Raw genomic sequence first — 21,937 nt, 5'->3', positions numbered from 1 at the left:
CGTTCAAAGTTACCATGCAGATGGTGCATATCAATCGAAGCGAATTCATGGGACACTGATGAACCACTTTGGAACTGTTAGTCAGTGAGTTATGCACTACCATAAGGTAGTGAAGGCACAGTATCTTTCAGACACGTTTCCTGAAGTGTGTCTGACATTTGTCCGAAATCAGCATTTCAAACCTCTTATGAACTGGGTCACATGAACATATATCGAATTGTTATACCTTTTCAACGGCTTGTTTAACCGTAGTACATTCACCACGGGCTGTGAACCACGGAATGAACGGAGTCGTGGGTGTATCAAACATCATGGATAGTTCTATTCTCCAGAAACCGGTCGGTACTTGGATCTCAGTTCGGCACAGCCCACTTGGCTTGAGCGTTCTATGTTAGCAAGCTATCGGAACAAAAAAGGATATGATCGAACAACGGGGAGCATTGCTATCCTTGGCTCTCCAATATCTTGTATGCAAATTAATACCCTGGCCTTTTTTAAACGACTTATTTGTATATTATCGGCTCAGATAGAGGGCTAAGTGAGTCAATCAGTCACTAACAACTGTTAAGTTACGAACTTCGGAGGATATAAGGAAGCCATACGATACTGCATGATTAGAGTCCCTGGGTGATGTTCATATGGGAACACCCTTGCGGCTGCATCTAGTGCAGAACGAAGGACGTTTTTTAAGGATAAACGCACGAAACGAGTGAACATGACTAAATACAATCCACGTATACTGAACTTATAAACAACTTGACGTATAGTTCGACCGATTCTACAATACGTGCAGCTCCAAAAACTTTAGGAAGATGGGTCTGGCTATTCACGTCACGGTGAAGGCAGGTGTTTTCCGTGCTTTGTTGGGAGCTTGATTCACAGAGGCGAGCAGAGCCTTCGCTAACAAACTTCGGCAGTAACCATCAACTGCAATCGTCAGTCTCAACGACTGACAACACATGTTAACTTTCTGATCGGCCTGGCAGCTACCACCATGACACTGCCAAACCACGAAAAAGACTTGCCTCCCGTTCATTTTTACCCACATCGGTCACACAAGACACATATGGCAACCCATATTAATTCCTCACCTTCCAAAATCCGTCCGCTCTGACACTCACTGACATGGATCCACAATATCTATTTGTTTTTTTGTCGTTGTAATCGGTCTTAATTTTATCTTCAATAAAATTGAGCTTTGGTTGCCAAAACTCCGCCTTACACCACACAGGTACACTTGTGTGCATGGTGGTGTCCGCCTCCAAACGGAAGACTGTGGACTCTGAACCGCCCTCCTACTTTATTTGTCAACGTAATCCGATTGCTGATAGGGTCTATGAGTTCCTGGCCAGACTGAACTCTGCTCTGTGGGCTTCCCATATGTCGTCTTATTACTTGCATGTTAGCCCGATGCCGACTTATCGACGTTGCCTCAGTAATTAACACAGGATGCAGGCCCTGCACCACAGGAGACCGGGTGGTTAGGTGACCAGTGCGATGTCTCAGAGGGTTATGGTGTATATTAATGTGATTGTCCTTAAGCAAAGTGACCATATGGATACCTTCAAGTATTTGCCTGGAAGTTGAAGCTTTCCAGAAGGATGTTCCATCAAACAGAAAACAGTTTAAAGTACTTTCAGTAATAAAAATAAATAAATAAAAAAGGATCAAAAAGTATCAGTGGATAACTAAACCTACTGCTGATAATGAGTAGTTTTGAATACCTCAGGAATCCCGTGGAATTCAATAGGGCTTCACAACCAACTCTGGGTAATCTGTCTTACCACCAACACCTGGAAAGTTTGCTCAAATTCAGTATTACACCCCTGGTATACGAAGGAAGATCATAAGTACACCGTTACTGACGAGCTTGCTTGTAGAAAACACAACTACTGAGCTTCTGCTATAGTGTTAGAGACTCGGCTGGAGCCCCTACAGAGATAGGGCAACGGAACACAGGCCCAACTTTCTGGTAATTTAACATCTTGGACCTGGCTGCTTATTTTATCCGCGAACAAAAGGTAACTTGCCGTGATGGCCGTCAAGTAACACAGTCAATTTTTGGTTCTAACTGTGTCTTTGCAATCTACGGTTAACCAAATAGGGGATTTTTGACCTTGCACTTTGTTTTTCTCTGTTCTGTGATTAAATTAAACACACTCCACTTGAAAAACAAAGTGATCATGTATTTTCCAAGAGATGTGTGGAATATATGTCCCACGTGCCATCTTCCTTCTAACTAACCTGACAAATACTCTCATTTGTGCACGAATTTAATTTTTACACGAGACTCAGGTGAATCCAGCTGAGTCTTTCGTTTATGATGGTCCGCTGCCATGGGCCATCGAAGTGTTTTCAGCAATCTTATGAGTAGCGTGTTACGCCTATATCATCCACCTATGTTTCTCCCTACTTTTTAAACAGGTGAAAGAATTCATGCCCAGTTTTGTATTCAAATATCAGCGCGAAGATGGTGGGACGTGGTACGAGCACGTGAAACGGGATGGAGCACGGGTAGGTAGTCCCCCAAAATGAGCAAACATTTAGAACTGGCAAAAATTGTGATCATCTCGGTGATATGCTCTTTTCAGGGGGAGGAAGAAGATAAAAATTATCCATCATACACCAGGTGATTCGGATTGAAAACACGTTCGTGTGTCAGAGAAACCAGGGTTAAATACAAGCGAAAACAATTAAGAATTAGCTGTTTGAAACTTACATGAAGTTCCAAAAACAACAATCTAAATTCTATCAAAGAGGCGCGTATCTTCATAATGCGAACAAGTTTCTTCAATGTATATTCCGTCTATGCTCACATTAGTGATACTCCATTTCCATGATGGAAAGATAATAGCGTTGGAAGACGTGTCAAAGCCCGATTGCGTCACAGCTTTCTGGTCAAAATGGAAGTAATCAGTAGTCGTTTTCTAGTTATTGGATGAGAGCACGCAAATGAGATCTTTCGGGAAATCTCACGTCCCTTTTTGAGGAGTTATCCTAGTAGTGCCTCCAGTGATAATGTTTTCCACTGGCGAAGGTGCTTCTCGAGAACGGATTTGTTGCGCTGCATCACCGTTTGAGAAAATCCCTAGTTCTAGTAATTAGCCGCAAGAGGGCTAGTAGATCAAGCCACCTTAACTGTTTTCTTGCACCGAGAGTAGTTGTAAAGTGGTTTTGAATGCTAGCGTTAAAGTTTGAGATTTTCGAGTGCGCTGGCGCACAATGTATTTTCCATCTAAATCGATTCTAAATGGAGAAAGGTAGGATGAACATGTTTCGTGCTCTTCTCAGAAGCTTCCTTTCTCTTTGGAAGTGCCGTCGCAAAGTGGATCATTGTAGGTGATAGATTCTCCTTTAATTGGTCGTATTAGTGCCTTTTTCAAAAACTTTTTTATGCTCGGGTATTGTAATCATGTATTCAGTAATCTTGTATAGGTAAGGCAATTCTCGGTTCTCAAATTTCTATGTTCTGGAAATCGTAGAACAATTTTCAGTATTCATTGGATCTTTGTGTCTTTGGTTTTTAGGAATATGATGTACTTTTTATTTGGCCCACTGTCCTGTTACCTACAAACCATTATTTCTGTAACCATACTAGATCCTAAAGGCCAACAGTGACCCTAGAAATCTTGCCCGAGCCACGCTTGATTCAGTTGTGATAGCCAAGCGGGTTCGGATATATCCCTACAGCCGTAAAGGCAGCCGTGATGTATGTCTGCGATTCGCCCTGTACGGTTGCAAATTTCCCGGTGAGTGCCTTACTTTAAAATACCCTCAACGGGTTTACTTTGCATATTTACAACCCAGTCTGCTTGTTGTTTCTGCTATCATCCAGCTCGACGGACATGTTTATCATCACTCGTTCCTTGCAGTCATTTACACGCATATACGCATATATCCCATTCGTTTCTGTCCATAATTTCGATTTTCACAGTTTGTCTGATTGACCTGGAGTGTCCAATGAGAACGGATCCGTATGAACAAGCCACATTCAGATACATGCATGCACAAATAAAAGACAGTGTAAAGTGACAAAGAATGTAATTCTGATTGATGACCACAAACAAAACGTACCCAGAATCTTTCCGAAGCAGTGAAATGCAGTGATGGATGAGAGTGATGCTAGCGGATAGCCGCAGGGCTCAGGAATAGAATTTTCGGATCAGTCGTAACAACAGTGGGGCTGCCAGAACTGCGACACCTTCCTGTCCGGTTGAATTTTCGTCACGAAGCTAGGCTTGCATTCATCATCGTCGTCCGTTATTACCCTACACCTTTATGTGTAGGCTTGTTAGACCGAGGAAACCAGGACATTTGACGATGTTTTATTCCCTACCGCACTCATCAGTTTCCATTTTTGTCAAACGGATTGATCTGTCATCGCGGATTTTAGGAAGGCGATGTGTTGGGATAATTTCTCATGTGGCATTGTCTACGAGTGACTCATCCTCGACGAATTCGGTGAGAAAGTGGTGGAATGCCGTCTATTTCCTCACCCTGTGGGCTTTAAAATTCTGCAATATTTTGGATGAGAAATTTGCTGCAACCACAACACCTGTCAGCTTTCCGTTTCACCTCTCGGCTCTCAGTGTGAATACTAATTGATGTCCCTTTCGGAAGAGGAATATGAGGGCTGTTGTGAGTTTTATTACTCAACATCAACAGTTTCCTGAGATGTGGCTTAACAAAAAGAATAGCCGGGTCTTTTGGATAGCTGAATAGTTTACTTATTGCCTTTTCGAGCGTCTAACTATTCTCGTTTTCTATAATGCGCGTTTTCTGGTTGGTTCGTCTGAAAGTTACATATTTTATCTGCCCTTATCCCGAAGGGAAAACTACCGCTAAATTTTATATATATATATATATATATATATATATATATATATCGTTGAATGCTCCATTGAAACCGTGAACTTTGGATTACTTTTTGTTACTGTCAGTGTCTCAGTGTCGCTTGATGACTTACCGTTGTAGTTGTAGACGGCTGACTGTACTCAACCAGCAGCTGTTTCAACAAAAAAACCGATTATGTCGGCATAAGGTATCCGTCGGTTAATTTGGCTGGAAGGTTCTGGATATACTACGAAGCACTGTTTCGTTCTACCGAGTTCCCCCTTAACTCTACTGTTGAGTACCACTTCTTACCATGTCTTACTGATGCCTGTGAACGTAAGTGCACAGAGGAAGTTTCTAGGTGGTAAGGGATCATTTGTTGTTACGTGAAAGGCCATTTTAAGCACCTATTGATATTGGTTTTCTTTTGCTCTACTTCAGATGGCGTCGTATCATACACTATACCACAGGGCGGTCTCCGATCGCAGACTTCGTTTCGTTCTCCTGCCCTGGGTGATCCACTGGAACCGGTTGTGGCGCGCCATTTAAAGGACCTATCATACGATGGTCAAATCATTCCCACTACCTATCAGTTGACGGATGGCTTGGGACAACTGATGGACAACGTCGCTTTCCTTGGTAATTTGACGCGTGAATCCGACCTGTACCCATCACAACCAGGGTTTCATTTTGTTGGTTGGCCGCAGGGTGAACAGTCGGAAATTCAGCTCATTTTCAAATTTGACACAAGTAAGCCTTTTATCACATTTTGTAGATGTTTCCTTCCAATTTAAGCGCTCTTTACTAGAGTGCGGTAGCTTAAACATGGCTGCTCTCCCCTTACATTTCAGTCTGATCAGTATTAGAGAAACCCTCACTTATTCTTCGCTGTCAACTAGTCGCCTAATACAGTAAACCCTCTTAAAGAGTGCTCATTAGTTCGTCTGTGCACCATACCGACAGTGTCTCCATTTGATAGTAGACAGTGACTACCAAATCTACCACGTTTGCGTGCCCTACAAGCACTGAGAAAATATGCATCATTTGGCGAGTCCGTGTCGCATTTTACACCTGTTCATCGAATTTTGTTGTAGGGCATTCGAATTTGCCCAACCAAATTTACTGTCATGGTTATATTCCATGGGAATTTCTGCGTCTCACCCAAAGTGGATCCTCCTCTCTAAGTAAGACTTGTCAGCTCCATTTAGTGTTAGGCATTTTTCTTCCCCCTATGTTCAGGTTCAGAGCTCGTGCTGTCGTTGATAGGACGCATTTCTAAGATAACTCACTAGGAATCTAAAGACTGTTTTGATAGGTCTTAAGCTTTGTCAAACTTGTCGCCCGATAAATGTGGATATCGTTGTTGAGAATGGCAACCAGCGCCCACGGAGAACCCAGTAGCTTTCTCATAACATGAACAATGACACCATTAAAGGGACCACTCTTGAGGCTGACTAATGCTCAGTAGGGATTAGCTTCTTCCTAACTACAATGGAACTCAAGAACAAACTATCACCCACAGGACACCAACATGTTCAGCCTTTTCAAGTGGTGTTTCAAGAATGGGGTGACACTCTGTTGGTTTCATGGGCTTCTTGTCTATACTTGTCTCCGCTGCGAAATAAAATGTTATTCCTTGCACCAACAATAGGAATTACTCTCCGTCCGTTACTTTTGATAACCTTTGCATTTTATTCTCTTTTTTCGCTACAAATAAGCCTCAGAAATGTCCGTCGTTTCGTACATCATCCGATCAGCCTTTCTTGAAAGATTGCCCGAAACTTCACCAGCTAAATTCCTTTTAATTTCTAGCGCGCCGTTTTACCTGGATCCGTCTGTTCACCTTCGATTCACTAATATTGCGGGTCAGACTATTCTCACACGCCATGGTCGCCTTCAGCATGAATGGTTTAACCTTCAGTGATAGCGTGGAATTCTCCACTGGTCGCGTCCAGTACTATGATCCACAGTTAACCAGTCTATCTCGCGTCCGAAGGGAACCGATTGTTAGGCGTTCGAAGCAACGAAAATTGTCTTCATCATCACAACAGGATCCTCGGATCTACGCCGATCCCGAATACGGAGGGGCGATTGTGGTGGAACTGGCTTTAGGAGAACGAATGGGGCGGTATGTCCGACTGACACTCACTGCCGCAGATATTTGGACAGTTCTTTCTGAAGTACAGTTTAATTCAAGTAAGCTGACTAAATGCATCCACATCTGATTGCCATGGGGTTAACTTGGTCAGCATGCTTTTTTTCGATGATAGCTTCATCTATGTATTTCACCACCCAGAGAGATGATGATGATCATCATCATCAAAGACAGCAACATCAGCGTTGGCACTGGTGCTTCACTGCCGTGCAAACATAAGGTTTGTTTATATATATATATATATATATATATATATATATATATATATATATATATACAATTATATTAACAGCCCTAGAGTGAAAAATAGAGAAAAAGAGTGGGTGAGAGAGGGGACTATGTTAAGCATTCTGAGGTGTCTACAGCTCCAACCGCTCACTCAGACAATCTGGAATGAAACTGACGGCACGGACGCCACTGACATCGATTAGCCGCCATTTCTTGCATCTCCCAGCCATCTCCAGCCAAGTACAGGCGGGGTCAGGGGGACCCCATCCGGAGAGGCGTACAACACCCAAACCCTTCGTGATCTCTTTCACCCCGTTCTGCCAACTCATGCGCTGTCCAACTCGCGGTTTGTGCGGAGTACAACACTCGTCTCGGTTGACGGTGGTTCGGTATGTGTTACACATGACAGAGCCATGCTAGTCGATGATGCTGGATGTTTTCCCGGATTGAAGTACCCGGTAAATTGCAGTTAAGGTAGTTTGTATGTGCCTTTTATGATGACATTCGTAGTCTTGTTTTTAAGTACTTCTAATTTTTAAAGGTTTTTGGATTTTTGGAAGACTTGTTGATTGACAGAAAAGTTATTATAATTAACCGTGTGATCCGAAGGAGTCCAGTGGTGACATACATCAGACATTTTCATACACGTAAAAGTAACCATCAGTAAGGCTTCCCTGAAAACTTTAAACCCAGTCACAGACGAGGGGAGTTTAGGTATCTGGCAAAGTCCCATTGTCTCTATTCCCTTAAAATTCAGGAGGGAAATTAATGCAGTTTTTAATTTGTTTTTTTTTTTCATTTCTGGACATATGGCGTGTACCTTGCATGATACACCGAGTCGCTAGTTCTGCTTTAGTTTCAAGGTGTCTTCTCATGAGAATATTATTTCACAAGCCAATAGTTTTCGCGAATGCCTGTATAGAGAGTATATTTAGATGACGTTGCAGTATTTCCAACTGTGTCCATTTTTATTTTTATTTTAGCTGTTACGAAACCGCCGCCGGTAACCGATACCCCAATCGTTCCCGTCGTGGAAAAGACAGTGGGTGTTGATCTCTCACCGGGAATAGTACATAGTGCAAATGGGAAGGCCGAGCAAGAAAACGGGCAAGATGCACAACCCAGCCCTTTCAAAAGTGATACAATTCCACTAGGCAGTACGCCAAACGATGCAAATGGGAAACAAGGCGCACATGGTGAGTTTCGCGTACCCTCTCACCTTCTGTCTTTTTCAGTGAGTTTTTTTTAGCTTTTTTCCAATCCGGTTTACACATTCTTTCCCATTTAAAAATGTGGTTGCAGGCAGTTTACCCATAATTCGGTTAAGTTACCAAGGTCAAGAAATGCCTGCTGTCACCAAATCAAATACAATCAACTAAATGCGGCACAGAGATGGGAATCTTTTCTAACCGAACACCTAAGTGCTTCAGCGAAAACACTCAATTTCGGGGTAGTCCGGTAGAGGGACACGGATGCCTCTGGGCCTGAATCTGAACATATTAATCTATCCAAATTTAGCACCCACGTTTCCCAAATTCCTTCTCCAAATTCGTAGGACGAGCGGCTTGTGAAATTGAAGAACATGGTAAAGCGAGACTGTTCACTAACACTGAATTAAATTCGTGTGGATAAGACGTATGTATGTGTGGCATTAGTAGGGTCATCATTCTGATCAATGGGGTAACCTGAATGCTGTAAACATGTTTCGCTTCACTAGTTCAAAACACTGATGTGGACTTAAGAGCAACTTGAGAGCTGTGAGCTCGTAGCCTATTCTGCTAAACGCCAGATTTTATTTCACGAGGTATAAGTGATCCAATACTTTTTACCAGGTTTGTCTAAAGTAATAGGTCTAGGGGGGACACTTACTATTGGGCGCACACACGGGTTGAAGTACTGTTGAACAATCAAGTCATCTTTTGTGTTGTACGCCAAAAGGACGATCAGGTAAAAAGCGCACTTAACTGATATGTGAAATTGATTCACTCGTTCAAAAATGAGGTAGTTTTCATTGCGATATTTTAGTAATTGAGAAAAACAGACTTTAGCTAATCTAATTCGTCCTGACTCGGTGCACCAAAATTATGTCATTTCAAACACAAAGTGGCTTCGGCGTTCGTAAGAGTGCTGTCTCAGCAGCCACGAGAATCAATGTTGGTTGAGTTTTTGCATCAGTGACGTCTCTACAGTTCCACTGATATTCCTTAGCGACTGGGATCTAACGAAAAAGGTTTTCTGCACAAGTTTCTGTGCATCTTACCAGTGTTATACCTTACACCTTATGATGAATATGTGTGGATGTGTGTATTAATATGTGAAGATTTAGCATCGCCGGAATTGCTGATAGTACAATAACTTTTCGCCGAATTTGCGCCGATATCTGCCCTAATCAGGCCGAAGTTGCGTACTAATGAATAACGAAATGCGATATGTGTATGTGATTATTCACCGGTAGGCTGTACCCTAATTGAGAGTTGAGTTACAGAATGCGAAAATATTTATCTCCAAGAGAAGATACCACCTAACTTACCGGTCACTTTTGACCGCCGTATCTGATTACCTCCCCTCTCCCTATGAATTTCAATCTAAGTGATTGTAAAACAGTTTTGTTGAAGAAGAGTGGCAGAAAGTTACAAGGTGTTCACTAAAACGCATGGTTAACATATTCTTACTACTGGGACCCTTCCGTCTAGAAGTGGTGTTAACAAGGCTTTCTAATCTCCTTTATTCTGGTAGGGAAACATCGAATTTGGGCGAAATAATGTGAAACTACGACTATTTCTCACTGTTGTCAGTTTACATGCTTCAAATGGCCCTCAGGATAAGGTGTAGGCGAATTCCCTATTTAGGTGCAACTTATTTGTAGACACCCAAAAGTACGTATTCGGCCCATACGTGAAGGTAAACATGGGGATACTGCTGGCAAAATATACTCACTTGCAGACCACTATGCTTTCAGTTAAAGACTTGACTAATATACTGTCAAGAAAGCAGCTTCAGCAACCTTACAAGATATGAGTTATGTCAACAAAATATACTGCGATATCTCGAATGTCATACTAACTGAAACCTAAGGCGACCTTCATACAGCGAATTTAGTCAGATAACGGGATCTTCAGCTTGTTGATACTTTACTAATTTGCAAATAAGTGCATTTCACCAAGTGTGTACAGTTAGGTGTTCCAGTGTAACGTAAGGTTAATGGATATTTGAGGACTACGCTTAAAGAAGGACGAAGCCTCATCATGGGCTTTTGCGAAGTTTTCAGAAAATTCATGTATCCTGTCATTGAATCATGTTCTAGTGTTGGTTATTCGGTAACAATGAAATCTTGCTGTTCTCGCTAGGCAGCGTATTCCACGTGTCTAAAATTTCAACTCTAAAGGTTCGCTATGAATGGATCACAGCCGCGTCACGGTCAACAAACACTATGAAACTGTTTTGACTTATTTGGTTTCCCCATAACTTGTCATCACTAAGATCTCCGTATGTGGCAATCACAAATCTTTTTGCAGTTTATGATTTGATTGTGCAAAGTTGGATAATTTCAAGAGTGACTAAGTCTCAAAAATCGGGTATCTTGACGCTGATTTACCTTCCTCGTCTTTAGTTTGGAATGGGCCAAACCGACAGTCATGCGTAAACGTCTACTTTTTCTCCCTTCTCGTAGTCCACTTGACTTTTTACTGAGTAAGCGACTGTTGATTTTTTGCCGCCGGCACAACAGTGGTCACAACGAGTGCTTCATTCTGCTAACTCCAATCCAAATGAGAAGCCCTCAATCTACCGGAACTTCTATTCTAGTTTCTCATCAGTTATTTCTTCAGTCACCTCTTTCTCAGAGTTGCCCTCTATTTTTTTCTTTCTGATTCTGTTAGATTTGCATCCGTCTGGTGGCAAACCTAATGTGAGCGATGCTGAAGGAAAACTGGTAACGCTGCTTCCCATCGTTATTGCTTTGGGCGTCCTTCTGTTTCTCCTACCTGTGGTTGTACTAATTTGGTTATGTTCACGGCGACATTTCAAAAGAAAACAGTTCAAGTGTCGACAAAAAATGCACTTAAATGATGGAAGCACACGCACAATCCTGCGTTCGGTGGCGACTTCTAATATGCACGAGGGAGCAAAATTACTAGGCAATTCACAGCCTGAAGGAAAGTCGACCCTGGCTCCTCAGCTGTGTTTTCCAAATGGCATCCACCCATCGAACATGTTTCAACGTCAAAATGATCCAAGTCTAAATGGACAGGTTGCCACCAACAGCGTACTGCATTCGATGTCAGGTAATCCTGGTGTTGCACTGTCGGGTCCAACTTCTGTCGCTCCGGATAAATTTGAATCACACGCCGATGCAACTCAGTTATGTTCCCAGGCGGATGGAGGCTATATGAGTAAGTTGTCATGTTAATGCTTAGTTCACCAGTTAGAAACAAACAACAAGCGCTGAGAAGTTTTGCTATTTGAATTCTTCATTCTTTATGCACATTTTGTTTAGTAACCGTCGTAGCCAAAGATATTGACAGACTTATTGTTGGCAGACAGACGATTTATTTACCGCCATACCTTTGTACCCTTACACTTCCTGCATCCCTCTCACCGAAAGAAAACTTAATTCACTTTATGAAGCAAGGCAGAATGTATAGCAACCACACATTGACGAGCAGGATAAAAATTGACGGAAACCATTAACTGTGTAATGCAACCTATCGATCAGTTAGGCATAGCTCTCATCAGATCGTGAATCCTGTGCGGAAACAATGAGAGATCTGAGATGAATTTGAGATGCGGAACTCCTACACATCTTGGTAATTCTTCTGAAGGATAAGGTCTTCTAAACCTCCTTTGATCCACGACGTCTCCCTGACACTTAAAAGCACACTCTAGAAGGCAAAATATCCCTTTGGAAAACATTGATTAAGGACATCTAGTACGCCACACGGAGATGAAATCGCCTTAAGTTTCTCCACTGTGAAACTGACCATACGTCACCACCAGATTTTTTCTACGCGATGTCATACCGTGTTAACAAGTTAAAGACAAACTTATCACGGGGTGTACTTTTTCAAGCTTCAGATGGACAATTTACCCAGCAGCCGTAAGATTTCGAGTGAAATATTCTTTCCTCAGTGCCATAATCGAAGAACGACAAACTTTGGAATGGACCATTCTATGCACAATACCCGTTTAACGATTCATGATTTTCTACACACCAAAGACTCTAGTTAAAAATATAATAACGCGTTTTCATCCACTGAATTCGCCCAAAAAATCCGAATTAGTTAGAACCTGTCAACTTATTTCTACATGTCCCTTTTTCTGTTTATCCAAACGTCCCCGTATTTTCATTTATGTACTAATACAGTGCTTCTCTGCTAGGGGTTTAGCTAGCTAAGCTGTCACTCATAATGACAAGTTAGAAACATCATCATACAGATTTACTTGTGACCTTCCCCACTCATGGCCCAATATTGATTCAGACCGGGCTTGATTTTTAGTCTTAGCTGCATTACTAAGTAGGTGGGCCGCTTCGACAATGGGGTGACATGAAGCAGGAATTGCCACAGTCAGTTTTCGGACCTAACCTCTCAGGTCGGACATCTTTCCCCGGTACTTCAAATAACGAACCCTGTCAAATGGTCCACCGTTCATCAACAATGCACCATAATATTGTTGGTTTTCGGGGGTCGTTTTCGTCTACTGTCAAGCTTCAAACGATTCATTAGTTGTGGGTCATCATTAAATATGCCAAGAAAAGTAGGATGAGTGATTACCAGTAATGTGGGAAGAAGAATTAACATAAGGAAACGGTCATCCATAAACGGGAGATCTATCACTGTTTCGTTCGATCATAGGTGGATTGTGAAGAATCTTGCGCAACCCGGTGGTTTCCTTTGTTGCCCATGACTGCTGCTAAAGTTCTTGTACAAAGTCGAAGTAGTTGACCAGTTAAATTTCCGTGTCTCATCTCGATCGCCTTTTTTGAGCCAAACTTTCAGCTAAGTAACACAGTGTGGGTGTTCTCTACGAGTGTTCCACAAACCGAAAACACATAGTGAAGCGTAACACAGTGAAAACCCTGAGCAGTATGCTATCTACGGTGGCCACATCCATACATAAACTGCATTCGGTCCTTCTTGTCAAATTATTGCTCTGAATACTGTCTTATTCCCAACTAAATATATAAATGGAGTGACTTCGATAAGTGGAGTAAGGAAACCAACTGTTTGATCATGGTCACACTGCGATATCGACAATTCTAGAACAGTTCTAGAGCAGGTCACGTCAGCCATTTCTTGAGTGTAGTTCCGCCGAACTTATTTCTCACTGGCTAACATATTCTGATGCCCACTGGATGCAAACCGTACGTGCGTCGTGCCATTTTTGGACTGTGGTGTGAGTTGGTACCAGGAAAACAGAATGTAATCTTATAACATTGAGTATAGTCTGTAAACATGGGCCTTTCTGACGCAGATTACAGGCTCTGTTTCATTCCAGAGCATCACCAAGGTCAAACTAGCAACTATTTTTGGCCAATATTTTTAACCCTTACTCCAGCACTTTCGCTCTTCATTGTAGTAGAAAGTGTGCAGGGTAGGGGGCGAGGAGGAGGAAGAATTTCTCATTACTCAGTACCATTGTGCACATGTTTTACGTCACAAGTCACGCTTCGCTGTTTATTTGCATTCCGCTCGTTTACCACACGCACTTCTCATTGGGATTGTTTTTTATCATGTGGAAATGGATATGCAGATTTTGACAAGATCTTTGCCTTTAGCCAACAAATAAATCAATCGCCGGCGCTTTGATGTTAAGCTGTCTTTACTATTCATGCTCCTCTGTAGACGAGAAAAGGCCAAACCTTGGCATAGTGTAATCTTGAGCATTAATTTCATCTAAAAGCCGTTTATTTGACAACTAGATGTAACACGATTGTTGGAATGTACTTTTGGATGGCTGAATGTTTTGAGAACCTGAAACTCCGTGAAGCTAGGTGAAAAAATATCAGTTCATTCAAGGTATAACCTGAATCTCCATTCGCTGGTTCAATAGTGACTGTTTGAATTATGGAACTCCGTGAAGCTAGGTGAAAAAATATCAGTTCATTCAAGGTATAACCTGAATCTCCTTTCGCTGGTTCAATAGTGACTGCTTGAAGTATGGTCGCAGCATTTTACAAGTTACCGTCAATTTTCCACAAATACTGCTGTTTGTTTCAACGTGCATTTAGGTGTAAGTAGGAGCTGTTCACGCCACCTCGTTTTCCTAAATACCCTGTATCTACTAAACATGTAAACACTAGGCTACTCACAAGTTACAATCTTTTACTTCCTCCCTGTTTCCTTAGCCGGTGTAGGTTCTCCTCTTCCGAATCAAACAAATATTCATCCACCCTTAATTCCAACATTAATTGCTATACCGACAACCACCCCTACTGGGCAGATCGTGCTTCGACCGATAGGTTATGGGCATTCGACAACCGAACTCAGTGCCTTGGCCGGCTTGGGTGGTGAATTTATTACTGGTGGATCTCTAGGTGGTCTGGGCACCCCAGATAGTGGCAGCCTATACGCAAGCATTCGAGCCAGTGCTATGCAGCTCGGTCAGTCCACTTTGAGTGGAGGCGAATCAGAAGCATATGATAAAACTGGGTCGGCTTTCTTACCCCCGCCCCTCCCGATGAGACACCTGGGACGGGATGAAGGTGTCCAGTGGCGCGGGGAAGATACCGACGAAGGTGAAACAGACTTACGGGAAAGTGATACCACAGCTTCTGGAGCAAAGGAACCAGAAAGGCAGCAGACTACTGTATCCCAATGTTTTACCATGGGTAGCAAAAGTATCCATAATGAGGAAGCCGAGCAGGAAAACGACAATTCGGAGTCCGTTGGAAATTCGAATGCAAAAACTGTAACTAATCCTACGGATACGAACCACGCATCGAGCGTACCCTCAGTGGCATCTGCCTCCCCAAAACCTCAAGAAGGTACGACCTTTGCAAATGAAGCTTTGTTCTCCCAGATGAAGCGGACTAAGCTCCGTCCAGTATCCCAACGAATCTCGAGTGCTCTGATAACTGGCCACAGACACTCTGGTCTGTCGTTACCCGACGGTGAAGAGGCGTATACACCATATTTAAGCGCCTCTGTTCGCCGACCAGGCAGCAAAGGCCATGTTCCTGTGAAGGCATTGCACGGAACACCAGCAGGCTTAGTTCTCCGTCCTTACGGTAGGTCTGTGCTGTGTACGCGCCGCTTGCTGGTGGATGAACCCGCGTCATCACGCCACTTTTTACTATCCTCACACTCAATCATATTTTTGGTTGCAAGCGCTTAATAGCATGCACGATTGATGCTAATATCGAAACGCTTTGATTCGATTCTCACAATTCAACCTTATGCATGTCATCCACAGTTGCAGTTTTGGGTGTGGGGTGCCTTGAGTTATTAAGAAATATGAACAGAGGGGTGCGCACTTTACTTCACTTCTGGTGCACATTCATTTATGGCTTAAGCACTCTATGTATTTGCTGACCTCTATATTTTTTGTTTGACCGGTCATCTCCAAAGTGTGAATGATTCGCAGTGCATAGCTATCATTTTAAATTTTCCTCATATCGAAAGTTCCTTTTTTGTTCGGAATGTGATTTGGAGTTGATCGGTCGATGCCTACGCTAACATCGGCTTACATACCCTCGGCTTTTAACACGGTCAGTAAAATGTCATCCAACTTCTTCGGGCCATTCTATCGCCATTTTATCGCTTGGATTCAGCTACGAAATTGTATTATCACTGGAAGAATCTTCAAGTATAGGGACATATAACACGTATGACTCTTGTACAAAGGAATTATATTGCCGTGATAAGAAAGGTTCACTCAACTTGCAAACTGATTGGCAATGCTTTCCGTCGTTCAAGGTCCTAATTGGTACAATCTAAAATGGCTAATATTGCCTCTCATTCTTACTTGTCAGTAGGAGTGTGGATATTGGAGCAAAACGGCTCAATTATTAGAGCGCGAATTTACTGACCGGAAGGTCAGTGACCTGAGAATCTCGACTTCGTCTGTCTAGGCTTGGGAAACCTGACAGCATACCAGCCCCCGTGCTTTTTTTGGGTGGCATGGTAGCTGGGCATCGAAAGAGTGGTACAACTGAATTGTTTTTTCGTGTGTGGATATTGCGACATGACAAAGCAGCGCTTCATACCTCTCAAACCATATAGAGCCGATTTCTCTCCCACCAGTTAAAGTTGTGTCACCTCAAAGTCCTGACCAAGTGAGAACAGGCCTACCTGGGGTTGCAAAAGACTACGATTCCAAAATTAGGTAGATGATTGCTGTAAAACAGAAATCAATGGTTCTCTGACTGAATGTCACAAATTGGCTTATAGAGTTCTCAGGTTTAGATGACCGGAATTTACCATTGATGACCATCCTGATTGGACCATTCTATTTAATGGGCCCAGTCACACCTTCAGTTTGTTGGTTTTATGTAAGTTCTTTCCGTGCACACTTCTGTTTATTCTGGGTTTGATCTGTACAGGTATTCTTCTGCTGAATAAAAATCGCTTCCTTCCGTCTATCATCACTGGTTATGGTGGCAAACATGAGCGGTTTTGTCGTGGACCAAATTTCTGGTCCTCGAATCAAGGAGAACACTAATTATTGCTAAAATTCTGGTCTGCTTATTTTATTCAATCTGTTCCTCTATAGCATCTGGCTCTCGAGCATAGCTAGCCTTTCTGTTAGAGGTAATCGATACCTGCGGCGATTTTGATTCCTCTGCATGCGACATTGGATTGGATGGCTATAAATGAAATTTTTCTAGCCTTGACCAACGCCCAAAATATAGCCTTGAAGGAGCCATTTGTATTGCTTTGTTCTCTCTTACGGTTTCGATTGGTACAAAAACATCCCATGGGTTGTAGACCGCGGTTTACTTGATGATGTTTTCCTTGATGATAGTTTCCCCGTTAAGATCATTGTTCTAATATTGAAGCCATCGTATTCTCTTTATACTATGCCCTTATCGGTGGCTGTCTGCTGTTCAGTCATACTCACCATCTGTGTAGCCTTGTTTGTTTGTTGCCGTTCTTCAGTCTTTATAATGGACCAAATGTGTTGTTTGTCGTACCTTGGAAAAATGTCAGCTTCAAAGCCTATTTGCCCGAGGAATGGAATTTACTGCAGGGGCATATGTATATTTGACAGGTGGTTAGTTGTAAAAGTTTCTGTTATAGATCTCGTCAATCCATGCTGAAGAGCAGAGAAGCCTAAACTAATTGTTTCATCATTGATTGGAACCACCGGCAGTACCGATTTTACGAAGCACCGGAGGGCTTCGAATCCGCAACTGACCGGTTGCCAGTGCAACACTAAACCACTCGTTGCGTACGTCTAATTAAGTCGCATTTTCGGGTTAATGCTGCACTGTCATCACTCATAAACTCTATGCCACGCAATGCAGTACTGACCAACCCCTTGTTCGAGGGTCAAGGCGACTGAGTGGATACTTTTCCTCATGAAAACATTTGATTTACTATTAAGTTAAGGATGGTTTTTTAAGCTCTATTTCTGGATTTCATTCTGTAAGTGAATTCGACACATACTACGCAAACAAAGAATACTGCATAGCTTTTCTTCTGTGTTGAATCTGTGTGTAAAAACTCGAGTAGTCTCTGTCTGGGAAAGGGGGATGGATGAACACGTTGTTCAGCAGGTGGTTTTCTATACGGATCTGCCGTTCGCTCCAAGGAGATTAAACTGGTTGCATTCTCATCGTTGCCAAACCACAGTCGGTTTGTGCTGAATTGCAAACAAATGAGTGTAAGAACAGCTTTTCCCTGCCATGATTTTCTTCAAATACTGATGAAAAACCACCTTCCTAAAATCTGGTGTCTTACCCCAAAAAAATGTACTTTATCTACCTAACAGAATCTTGCGTTTGTTTATGCACAGCTAAATGTGCTGAAAAATATCGTAAACAACGGGTTTATTTGAGTCTCAAGTCAACACCATTTCAGTTCGTAAACGAAATGGCTCAGTGGTAAGAGCGCGAATTCACTGACCGAAAGGTCTTTGGTTCGAACCCGATCTCTGCCTCTCGACTTCCCCTGTCTAGGCTTGGGCAACCTGGCAGTATCTCAGCCCTCATGCTTCCTTCAGGAAGCATGGCAGTTCGGCACCGAAAGGGTGCTACAGCTAGACGGTTTGTAAACGAATATCCAATTCCACGAGTCCGATGCGTCCCTTTAAACTAGTACTAGCGATCGGGGCTGGACCTGCACCGAGCCCATTTCCAGTTTGAAGAAAGAAGCAAGGATGCATAACGATGTCGTACAAGACAGTTGATCAGTGTGACTCCTCAAAACAAAACACTTATTTTGTGCATCTTGTGAACCTGTTCATCATGTTACTGGACCACCCAGTACACTGCTTCTGCAATGGACGTTTGTTTATGTGCGTGCATATGTGGGGCGAAAACTGGTTCTTCGGCTAGTTAACATAATCGGTGAAAAAATGACCAGTCACAGTGTGGCTATTTAACTAGCCTGCCGAAACAACAACGACCATTCTGTTGTATCCGGGGTGTGTAAGTACATGCTGAATGCCTCACGCACGTTTGCACACATTTACCCCATGCTGTTTCTGGTCTGGGCGCATACGGTGTGCTTGACCCATCTCCTGATGAGGCCGATTCCACAAACACAGACACGCTAGTATTGTATACTGGGGCGGCTTACTATCTAGGGAAAGAATGTCAGGGGAATCTTGGCCGATGTCCATGGAACGCCTGTATCATGCATCAACATTTGTGATACAGCTGTACTAACCTTTGGCGTTAATGAATTCACAAAACACTGTGTAAGAAAAGGGAGACTTATTCTTATGGCTATTCTCACGCGGGTTTTGGTGGGGATTGAATCAATTCTAGACCGCTTCACAACAAACACTACAGGCGAAAGAGAGCACTGCATGCTGAAGCAATAGATATTTTGTGAATCTACGTTCACACGCTTTCGGAAGACATGCAATGTTCCTAAAAGCTATTGCAACAGAAATTAAATGTAGCAGCGGATGTGGATGCTAGTTCCTCAGTCGTTTATCTGCCATTGTAATGAAGGGAGAATACATGAAGAAAACTTCCTCGATAGCGAACATAAACTTAATTTTAGTGGGAAGGAATATACGAATTGTCCAGTTGGCACGATCGGCTTTACCTTCTATGGTTAGGTGAACCAGACAGTGCTTGAAATCTGTGCTTGCAGTAGTTCCAAGAGTGGTTTTGGAGCACTGGCAATAACCGAAGTAGTCGTGAAGAGCGAACCGGCTGCGACATTCTCGCCGACTTTGTTCAGTATGCTGTTGAACAGCCTCCGAGACTATTCGACCGTCAACCGTCTGGTTCCATAGGGCAACTGAACAGCCAGCTGCAATTGACCGAGAAGTTTACTGTGAATAAGTACTTTTAGAAAGCTTCATATTCGGTATCTTCACCAACTTATCTAACTTGCAGCATTTGTGTGTTTAGTACTTGCTGTTCTGGGCGTTTACGTTCAAGTCCAAGCCACCGGTTGCGTAACATCAATATTCGTTTCAAAGTTGAAATTTTGGTTCAGCATCCCGAAACATTAATGAATGGTTCATTAAAGTAAGGATTGGAATACTCCCCGTAGGCTTCATGCCATCTAGTTTGCCCACTTCGTGTGGAACGAATGCATCACCAAACTAACTGCTGTTGTTGTCCGCTCCATTCAATGTGACATCTGTCGATCTCAGGTTAACGTGACTCAAAAGTAGAATAGCCGTTATGTCTAAAGAACCGCGGGCGTTGGTCGGAAGTGAGTCACATTATCGTTTTGTATCCGGTTTAGTTTCACCTGCTGTTGTCTATCATTTTACAATCGGATACTGCCAAAATTAGTTACTTTTGGCGGTTTGTCACAATGATGAGTGTTGAAAAGACGCAAAACGGTTTGCTGATCTCAACGAAGTGGGTATAGATGCTACAGATTGATAAATTAGAAAAATAAGGCTGCAAAAGAGGTAGACAGTGTAGAGTTCTCCAAAGAGAGAAAGACTGTTCGTTCGGTTACGAAAGTTATGTCCAGAGGTAAACTGAGTGCACACGATTTTGCATACAGACGTTCAAAAAATGCTCCACCTCGGTTTGTTTCGAAATTGAATTGTTGAATTCGGCATGGATGGGAAAAAGTGGTGGGAGATGTTCACGGAATTTTCGTTTCCGCAATTCTAGTGAAAGTATTTTGAATTTTGTTCTAACTCAGCCGGTTTCCTATGGTACTGAACATCCTTGTTTGGTGTGAATGGAGGGGACCGGTTCGGGAGACCTCATGTACAGTCGAATTCATGCGATCCCAAGTAAGCATTTGCTTCTCCAGATGGCCTCAGCAGGCCAATAAATCCTGTGAAACAACAGCACTTAGCTTCATCGTATACTAATTCAGCCAATAGAATACGAATCTCCCTAGGACTTGATCAGTTCATTTAATCGCTTCAAACCTTATCGATTAGCATACTCAAACGAAGATAAAAATTAATCCCAACTAAGAAACCTGGAAGCAGCACGTTCGCTGCAAAATTGGGATCATATTGCTCTGGTAATGCTCGCAGTAAGCCATCCAATGAATACGCACCAAAGCCACTGGGTTGTGTTTGGGGCGCCAGGAGAAAAGTACCTTTTGATTAAGGGTGAGAATTCTGATTCTTTATGTTTTTCATGTTTCTCCTCTTTCGAAGATGGCTTGCTAATGTTCTTAAGGTTGTAACTTGACAGGAATCTTAATTCGACTCGATAAATGCACAACAATGATAGTCATCCGAACAATTTTATTAGAGCATTTATGAATAATGCGAGGACGTTTTGTCGTATGAGCCGATATCGTAATTCTGATACTGACTTATCACCAGTGGTTCTTAATGGTGGGATATCAGGACCATGGCTTCAGCGGACCCAAGATTCTGTAATAATGAATGTGGGTTCGTTTGGAGCACGTGACATTCATATTACAAAAACAGATTAATGCGAATATTATACTCAAAGTGAACTGAACTGCTTGATTGTGACAACTCCTAAACGAGAAGTTTTCATGGTTCACATGCTGACAGCTATTTTGGGAACCACTTCCCTAGGCGTGCATCATCACCATTGGTATGTTTACTTTCGCCCAAACTTTTAACACATCTCAGAATTTAGGATATCCCTCTCAATGTTGTAACAGATCTGTCAATATTATCCCAAACCACATAAACTAAACAAAACCAAATTAAGTCATCAAATAAACATGAATTCAGAGGCATTCGCGGAAAACCGCGTACCCATTTCCTCCCACTCAATTTCCGAAACACAAAGTGAACAAATTCCCCCTAGTTTTTGTTGCACAGAGCACTGTCCCTGGAGAGCAATTATCTGATCAAAAAACACATTTGGTCGCTCAGTAAGCTCATGCATAAATAAAGCAAACAAACTTGGTGACTCAGCACGAAAGGCTGTATCTATTTTACATGGTTGACAAAAGACTTAGCGGAGGTGAAAAATATATCCGTGAGTTTCTGTGAATATCAGTGAAACTTACAGTTATACGTTGTGTGGACATATTTCAAAGGGTGAATTCTACGTTCATGTTCATTCAAGCGTAGGGGAACAAACTACATTGTTCCGCCCTCTCTTTATGAAAATATGACATCCTACAGTGTGCTAAA

The 21,937-nt window shown here is 42.5% G+C and overlaps 1 protein-coding gene across 1 annotated transcript in view; it reads left to right on the top strand.

The window, feature by feature from the left end:
* Positions 1-21,937, top strand: part of T265_00062 (hypothetical protein) — a gene marked incomplete at both ends in the record, with an annotated part of 83,682 nt that overhangs the window by 55,812 nt on the left and 5,933 nt on the right. Inside the window, 7 exons of the mRNA XM_009163719.1 lie at positions 2,425-2,514; positions 3,599-3,749; positions 5,275-5,583; positions 6,646-7,029; positions 8,200-8,412; positions 11,095-11,607; positions 14,562-15,443. Of these exons, the coding sequence (XP_009161983.1) occupies positions 2,425-2,514; positions 3,599-3,749; positions 5,275-5,583; positions 6,646-7,029; positions 8,200-8,412; positions 11,095-11,607; positions 14,562-15,443 (2,542 nt within the window). The remainder of the gene's footprint in view (positions 1-2,424; positions 2,515-3,598; positions 3,750-5,274; positions 5,584-6,645; positions 7,030-8,199; positions 8,413-11,094; positions 11,608-14,561; positions 15,444-21,937) is intronic.

The sequence above is a fragment of the Opisthorchis viverrini genome (genome assembly GCF_000715545.1).
Source record: "Opisthorchis viverrini unplaced genomic scaffold opera_v5_1, whole genome shotgun sequence".
Classification (NCBI taxonomy): domain Eukaryota; kingdom Metazoa; phylum Platyhelminthes; class Trematoda; order Opisthorchiida; family Opisthorchiidae; genus Opisthorchis; species Opisthorchis viverrini.
The sequence above is the reverse complement of the archived record's forward strand: the minus strand, read 5'-3'. Positions and strand labels throughout refer to the sequence as shown.